An 8,512-nucleotide genomic window follows, 5' to 3' on the forward strand; every position below is an offset into this window, starting at 1 on the left:
TCCAGTTCCCGTGACAACGAAGGTAGGTGTTGAACCTCCTGCTTCACCTCCGTATTTTGCCACATTTTGGACATTCTTAAACTGAGCATTGAGGCTGACAGATGAAAACTCATCTCAGCTGTGGGGTCAGTCTTGAAAGGTCCAGAGCTCCTCCAAAGTGTTCTCTAAGCCAAAGGTTGTTTGGGATGCTCAAAATGCTCAGGAAGACACATCTCACCGAGACCCTCCTGCCTTTCTGCTACTGTTTTCTGGCTGGACATGGCAGACTCCAGAAAGCCAAAGCACCTCGACCACTACAGAAGCAGCCTAAGGCTGGACCTGCCTGCAGACACCAGATTTCCTGTGTAATCACAGAGAACAGTGCACCCTTCCGGACACAGATGCATCACCTCGTCGGCTGTAAAGTGACAGGCAACTGCTAATTGTAAAACTTCCTTCGAAAACACAGACACTTCCGTCTGATGAGGCTAGACAAGAAGTCACAAAGCACAGTCAGAAATAAATACAATCCACTAAAACTGCTCTTTGTGTTCCCAGCCTAAACCGGAAATGAAGATGGAGCCTGCGGTCTCTGTAGCTGTTAAGGGAATTCATCTATAGTGGCTTTTGCTGTTTGAGGTCAGCACCACAGACACGCCGCTTCCGAGAGGGAGACGGGGGCACAGGACACGAACCTGGATGCACCTCGGTTACTGTTGGTAGGAGCGTAACAGCTCTGGCTAGTCCTGCAGCAGTGACATGGGAAAAAAGTGCCACTTTTCTGAAGTTCAGGCAAACACTCAGCATAGAACGGGCAAGAAACTAGGTGTGCTCTTCCCTTGTTCCTGTAACAGTGACAAGAGGAATTAGCTGACCACCTAATCCTCCTTCCCTCCTTCCCCTAACCATGCCAGGAATTTGCCCTTTCGTCTGCAATGAGTGGATTTTAGGAAGCTTTCGGTTCTGGAAAAACAGAGGTGGGCCAACATGTTTCAGATGCGTTCTGTGCTTCCACCCTCAGTCAGTTATCTGTCTTTGGAGCTGTAGTTGAAGGAAACTCCATTTCTGATCGATCCATTCATAAGGGTTTTAGGATTCTCTCTTTCAATCTTTTCTCTGCTGAAGATAGTGTCCTGATCACTGTCAAACTCTGACTCGGAGACCATCAGACTGGAGTTGTGTTCTGTACTTCTGTGTTTTATACCTGACAATGAAAAAGAAGAATAAGCTCATTAGCAAGGTTTCACTTCCTAGCAACAAACGACCATCCTCTCCTCTGCTGTGATACAAAAGGCAAGCGAAAACCTTCTCTGCAGTCCAGCGTAACAGCGTGCACCACTGCCACCACCGATATGAGAACTGACCTAGGAGGTCTGCGACAAACCGCTGGGCAGACAGTCTCTGGACTTCACGCCAGACTCTGAATAGATGCATTTAAATGTGAAAATTAGAAGATGTCGATACAGAGCTAATGTACTTTTAATAGCCTGAACCTGGAACTGAGGCTGTTCACTACCTGATCAACGCGAGTGGCAGTGAAAGGTCATGGTTTCCGCAGAAGTGTTAGTGTCTGTCCTTCTAGGACAGCAATGTCTCAGGATGACTTTATCTCCCTGCAGTCTAATATTTCCCCTGCTAAAAACTGAAACTCCAGTAAATCAAAAGGCACGTGAGCAGAAGGCAGCAGCTGAAGTTTAACAGGGCACTTACAGGCCAGGCGGGAACTGCTGTGCAGCGAGAAAGAGAGCTCCAAATTAGAGTGCGTACGGAAGAGGAGGGGTCAACTGTCCCACAAGTCTGTGGCACAATTAGATGTTCTAAGTCAAGATTAATAAAGAAGCTCAGAGCAGTGGCTGAACCCAAGGGCTCATGAAGGAAGTGCTGTGACTATCCCTCAACCCTCTCATTGCCCGCGCCTGCCTCTGCCGTTCCCGGACTCGCAGGAGCAGCTTCTCGGCTCCTCCTGGCTGCAGGCACCAAACACCCTGGCTGTAAGCTTGGCGCGTGAGTTCCCAGCTGAAACGGAGAGCACTTACCATATTTGGGCCGTAGCTCCATTCTCTCCTGCTCATCTATGTTATCGAGGATGGTGTACTTTGTTTTCTTTCTTATCTTTGTCCTCTTCCTGCTAAAAAGAAAGTTACCACAGAGACATTTAGTCCTCATCTACACACATAAATCTGCTCCCTCTCCCTTTTCATTTGCACAGCTACATACCCCAATATAAAAACCTCACTGAACCTTCTCTCCGCCACTGAAGAGTTGTTCCAGTTTAAAGGTGCTGCAAAACCCAGACCAGGGGGTCCAGATTTCTCTGATATACAAAGATTGAGACAGCAAGAAAATCTGACTTGCTTTCCTAGGCCACAGGGGTTCAATTTGTTCAATATCAACATCGTTCCTAGACACCAGGTGGATGTGTATTTATTTGCTTCCAAGTAAAATTTCTGTAAGAATTGTTTAGCCCCCAACTCTTTAACTGGGAGAGCTTGAGTGGTGCTTGTCTGGTTACGCGTACAGAAGAAAAACGGACAGAAGTGGAGCTTGGCTCACACAGGGACACACAGACACAGGGACAAAGCCCTACTCCTCTGCAGGCAGACCCCCACCTCTTTATTCTTACTTTAAATCCTTCCCCAGGGTCTGCTTCCACAATGCTCCAAACATCATCGTCTCTACGTTAAGTTTCAGTTATTTGAAGAAGTTACTCATGTGCTCATTAGTACAGAAGGAAAAGTCCTGGAGCTAGAGGGACAGACACAGAGCTGGGTGTTGTATTGGATCGAGAGGAATACAGAATTTCAGGGTAGGAATATGGGCATTTCCGCATGAAACCAGAGGGGAAGCTCCTACAAAACACTGTCACATGCCGGGCATTTCGCTGGCTGTTTCTGATAAGGGGGGCCAGGGGTGGTGGTAGGATGTGCCCTTTATCAAGGCAAGGATTGACTCTGGCAGCGGCTGGATAAGCACTCCCATCCAGACGGCACCGTTCACCGTGGAGAAGTCACCTACTGCTCAGACAACATTTCAGCAAGAACCAGCCACTCCTCCGTCTTCTAAAAAATGGAGTTCATTTGGCCCTTAAAACCTCCAAAACTCCAGTCGAATCTCAGACTACGGCGTCTCTTTTTCCTGCAGTTTCCACAAGGCAAAGGGCATCTCTTGCCACTCCGTGCCGGGCCACATTTCCCTCCTCCTTTCCACACGTACCCGTATCAACCAGCCCTCGCTTTCTGGCACAAACCCCATGGTGACAAGAGGACAAAGCAGCTGAATTCTGTAAACAAACCTTTTCTCAGACACACACAAGCCTGGGAGGCTCCACTCTCTGAAGCTCTGGGGGTGGAGAGGGAGCTTTCCACCCACAGCAGTGTTCCTTCCACCATAAGAAAAGCAGCAGCAACTCCCACACATTTCAAACAGCCTCCTTTACACATTGCAAAGACACCCCAGAGGCAGCTGCAAATCTAGGAAGATTCTGACACCTGAACAAACGATCTGTTTGCTGGGCTTTTTGAGCAGCAGCAGAAACACTTGCTCTAGCGACAGAACTTGCAGGGGCTTGTCACTTGAAAGAGAATTTCTCAGCTCACTAGGGAAGAGTGGAGGTGGGGCAGAGAGGGAAATGACACGCAGTAGTAGGCAAAACTGCGTAAGGGAAGAGGAAGCAAGGGGTTTGCATGACTGAGATCACGGGAGCACTCCCTGCCTGTCAGCCAGACGCAGCCCACAGGTCCACCCTTCCTGTCTAAGGGAGACACCAGGTCGGGAGCTGCAACCTCCCTTGGCCTAGAACACTCCTACATCAGCAGCCTTCAGGGCCTGCCTCCTTTTCCTTAGAGGGGAGTACCTGAAGGACTCGGCCGGAGACCACAAAGATCTCTGGTACACTCACTCTCAGCATTTTAACAGGAATTCTCTCTTAATATGAAAGATACTCCCATAGTGACACTCCCATAGTGACACTCCCATAGTGACACTCCCATAGTGACACTCCCATAGTGACACTCCCATAGTGACACTCCCATAGTGACACTCCCATAGTGACACTCCCATAGTGACACTCCCATAGTGACACTCCCATAGTGACACTCCCATAGTGACACTCCCATTAGTTCTTCCAAGTGCAGAAGAGCCCAGAGCCACAAATGGACACTCCTTTTTTCAGCCAAAGGGCATCTATACAGAAATAGCCTCAGGAAGCTCCTCCCGGGTCTGAAAAGAGGTCAGTGTTCGGTGCTAAGGACTGGACTTAAAACCTGGCAGTTGTGTGCCGATTTTGCATATCCCCCATCCAAAAGAGAAACACAAATCGTGTACCTTTTGCAGCAGCAGATGCAGAACCAGGCAATCCCTGCCATGACCACAATCAAAATAAAACCAGACACAGTCACGTAGAGGATACTCCACTCTGAAAAAAGACAGACAGCAGCGCTTTGTGAAGGAATACGAACAGGGTAATTTCAAACAGCACGCTATTAAAACAACCTGTCCTGAGGAACAGGGGGTGGCAACAGGAACTTGAAAACTTCACACCTTCATATTCTCAGAAGAATCCCTGAAAATTAAGCTTCCAGACTGAAAGTACACATTAGAAATTTTTCTTCCATTCCAACACCTTTTGCTATCCCAAGACAGCCGAAGTCTATGGGAGAACTAGAAGTCAAGAGGGCATGGTTACCACCTCAGCTGTCAGCCTCTAACGGCAACAAACACCGCTGTTCTCTGGGTCTGGCTTTTTAGTGGTGCTGTACGAGAGCAGCTGATGAGAGATAGAGCCTTCTACACCCACACTTACATCTGTAAATCCCGGAAGGCATAAGAAGGGTACAGCGAGATGCACAACAGTGCAAACTCCAACTCGCCGTTTCCGTGTTATTGCCTTGCAGAACAACACTGCGCTAGGGCAGGGCTGCCGGAGGTCTCAGCTTTAAAACCTACTGCCACATTTTGTTTGGTCCGTTAGTCTTTGCTTACTCACAGACTCATGGCCCATGGTTACTTACCGCCTTGTAGCAGGCTCTTGAGAAATTTCTACAGATTTTCTTGAAGACTAGTGCATTGCTCAGCACGTGTCTCCAAGCCTGCACGGTACCAAGAGCTGAGCTTTATTTCAACTTGAGCAGAAGAGCGATTTAGTTAAAGTATTAAATATTCGTAATAGAGAGGGTTAGCTGATATATTTGGTGTGCCACAAAACATAGACATGATTAAGCTGATAAAACTGAACCGCACTTCCCAGGTTCAACAGGCAAACTGAAAGGAACGCTGAAATGAATCACACTAAAAAGCCGAGGTTTTAAAGATGGTGATATTGGTTAGTCCAGAACACTGGTCTTTTCTTCCCTTAGGTCAGATCAGAATTCTGGTACAGAAGCATCAACCACTCACTCGCTTGCCTCTTTTTCAGCTTCACGACCATCAGACGAACACTCCTCAAAAGCTTTGCAATGCCCACGCTATTCAACAACCCTCTCAAATGGCCCCAAATTGTTGCAAGATTTATCTTGCATGACAAAGTTTTCATGCTTCAAATTCTAAAATGTACCACTATTAGAAGAAAAAATATTTTAAATATAGATTACTGCTGTCAAAAATTTATCATTGGAGACATTTTTCAAATATCTTTCTACAGAAGGATATTGCTTGGCTGGAAAATGAAGAGACTGTTTCAGTCTTCCTCAGCACCCACCTCCTAAGTATTCCCCATTCTGATGGCAAATAATCAACAGTCTCACAAGATGACGAGCTCTTCTTCAAATACATTCCCCAGCACCCAAACTCACCACAATTACTCTCTCCATCATTCAGGTAACGATGAATCAAGTTTTCCATCCACAGCTGGTAGCAAATGCAGCGCTTTGTGATGGGGTCACAATGTCCGTGTCCAGAGCATTTCAAAAGACAAGCTAAGAACAAAACCAGACGTGGGGTCAAGCTGTGACAACGGACAACTCGTCACACAGCCTCTTACTGTGAAACCAGACTGATGGTAAAGCACCTAGTCCACAACGTCATGATATTTTTTTAATCTCCCTTTCCTCCGGTGTTGTGTTAAACAGATTTACAGTTCAGCATGTTGCTGGCTGCGAAGAGAATGGCTCTTACACATACAATACTGACAACGTATGCAAGTCAAGAACAGTTTAGTCTAACAAGACATAAAGACGGGTTGAGGCTGTGGAATTCAGACCTGGCTCCTATCTTTATGATGTATTTGTAAGAACTTCTAAACTACCCGAGAATGCTGATATTGCTCAGTTCCCAGGTGCTAGAAGACAAACACCATACCAAAAAAACCCCGAGTATCTCAGTGTTTCAAAACTGAATTACAGGATCCGGGGCCAGGACATTTACAGGTGTCATACACTTATAGCAGAAGCTACTGCTCGATCAACATGTTAAACCAGACTGTAAAAAAAGCTGCTCCTCTTAAAACTTAGAGCAGCAGATTTGCTACATCAAAAAGATGTTAGTGTGTGTTTTCAAGAGACACCTATGCATTTCGATAATCCAAGTACACTTAAAATAGAACCACAGTCCTTTTCAACAGGTAAAGCCCCCAGAATTTACGACAGAATCCATGGCTCTTTTATTACCAGAGCTTGCTCGCTTTGTTTGTGTTTGGATCATTACATCCTGATTTTATGTTATGGAGAAGTCACACCTGTAATATCAGACTATCAGACAGACAAGCCTTGAAGGAACCAGAGAACCCTGTATTAGGGCCACATTAAGTTTTGCCCGTCTTCCAGTAAGAGGTGGTATGAGTGGGGTACCTTCACCCTCAGACCCCAGGCCCTCCGGCTGCAGACCAGACTATGATGTGCTGTTACAGATGTTTGCCCGTCCAAAACAACCCAAGTAACTGGCACTGATCTACCACAAATGAATAAGCATTTTGGGTATTGTCTTCAACACCATCTGCTGGAAAGCTACACCCAAGCCCAGACACCGGGTGGCAGACACAAAACCTTCACGCTCTGTTTCCAGGTGCGGTGTTAGCCAAATCCTGCCAAGTCTCGAGACGAGCAAAAGCGACCCAAAACATACCAGCCGTGTCAACCCGCAGGACTTTAAAAAGCAGGAAGTCAGCCTTCTCTTTCAAAAGCTGCACATGCAGGGTTCGTGAGACGTCTGATGCCTTGATCACCTTGGAAGGATGCCCGTTCTGCACGTAGAAGACAATCGCCGTGCTGCAGAAAGAACAGCTGAGGTCACGACCACCGGCAAAGATCCCCTTCGTCAGGCACTCAGATAACAGCCTTTGGGTTGGGTTGTTTCTGGAAAGCAGATGCTACCAGCGGTAAAGCTTAGGGAACTCTGTCCGTGGATCAGGCAACCCCATCCAGATGCCACGGACTTCATTCTGTGCCAGGAGCACCAGCAATGCTCTGGCTTCTGTTTCACAGAAGCAAGGCGAGGACAACAGCAAATGTCTTGGTCTTCCCGACTCTTGACTTACACCGCAGTACACACGCATTTATTTTCCCCAGAACCTGTCACAAAGCACTCTGAAGCAGTTTGAGTAACTTCAGGAACTGAATTTAAGAGAAGGAAAAGCTCAGAGGCAAGGGAGCCAGGGGACTTTGTGTAGCAGCCCCTCCTCGCCCCGACCGCTTTAAGAAGTTGGGCGGTGTTGATCTCATCCTGTATCAGACACTCCAGGGAACATTTTTATCTGAAAAGCAGCAGTTGGAAGCTATGATTAAAAATATCATGGCTACAAACACTGTGTTTTCCAAACTTTGTTTTCAAATTTTAAGAGGCTCCCCAAGAGCCTAATGGACACTAAAAAGGGTTTTAAACTGAGTATTTAACAAGAAGTAATTTAAAGGTAACTCACATCAACAGCTTCTACCATAAAGTAGAATCTACCATGATTTTACCCACTGTGCTGAGAAGTTTCTCTGGGTGTGCACAGCCACCTCTAGCGCTCTCACCAAGCAGAAGGAATATTTCTAGCTCAGAGTAAGATACCCCACTTAGGAGTGTGTAGTGTTCTGTGTAGTCTTCTCTGCAAATAATGGATTTTCATCACCTGTCACCTGGGAAAATGTTTATAAAATACTTGGAATATCAAGAACTCAGAGGAGGTAGAAGAGGAATAAGCCAGGTTTGATCAGATACAGCTGGGACCTTATTTTGAAATACAATACTCACTTTACTGTGAGAAACTCCACCCACCTTTGGGAAAAATAAGAGCACTGCATAGAACAAAGACACTGAAATACACAGAAGTGCTTTCTTTAAAGACTATATAGAGAATTTAAAAAAAAAAAAACCACACACACCACTTCAGTTCTGAGCCTCCAGAGAGCTTATTTCATCAATTTTCTACTCAGAGAAGAAATTCACCTTTTACAGTACATCCTAGATTCATTGTAGAAAATATTATCTTGCAACTAATTACGAGTTGTGAAAGAGTCAATGAAAATCACAAATCTTCCTGTCACAGCAGGATATCTTCGTACCTTATATCTGAGTAGGCTTGTATCTTCTGAACTTTGATGTCCGAGTCCAACACATT

The 8,512-nt window shown here is 46.1% G+C and overlaps 1 protein-coding gene across 2 annotated transcripts in view; it reads right to left on the reverse strand.

Moving 5' to 3' along the window:
• Window positions 1-1,004: 1,004 nt before the first annotated feature.
• The window catches only part of KIAA0319 (KIAA0319 ortholog), a 24,797-nt gene continuing 17,289 nt past the window's right edge, over window positions 1,005-8,512 (reverse strand). For both annotated transcript variants that reach the window (XM_010131553.1, XM_010131552.1), the window contains exons 15-20: window positions 8,457-8,512; window positions 7,036-7,178; window positions 5,769-5,891; window positions 4,303-4,393; window positions 2,016-2,107; window positions 1,005-1,183 (exon numbers count right to left, since the gene is read on the reverse strand). The exon at window positions 8,457-8,512 is cut by the window's right edge and continues 7 nt beyond it. In XM_010131553.1, coding sequence (XP_010129855.1) covers window positions 1,005-1,183; window positions 2,016-2,107; window positions 4,303-4,393; window positions 5,769-5,891; window positions 7,036-7,178; window positions 8,457-8,512 — 684 coding nt within the window. The remainder of the gene's footprint in view (window positions 1,184-2,015; window positions 2,108-4,302; window positions 4,394-5,768; window positions 5,892-7,035; window positions 7,179-8,456) is intronic.

Source organism: Buceros rhinoceros, unplaced genomic scaffold, assembly GCF_000710305.1.
Source record: "Buceros rhinoceros silvestris isolate BGI_N320 unplaced genomic scaffold, ASM71030v1 scaffold16022, whole genome shotgun sequence".
In the NCBI taxonomy this organism is placed as follows: Eukaryota; Metazoa; Chordata; class Aves; order Bucerotiformes; family Bucerotidae; genus Buceros; species Buceros rhinoceros.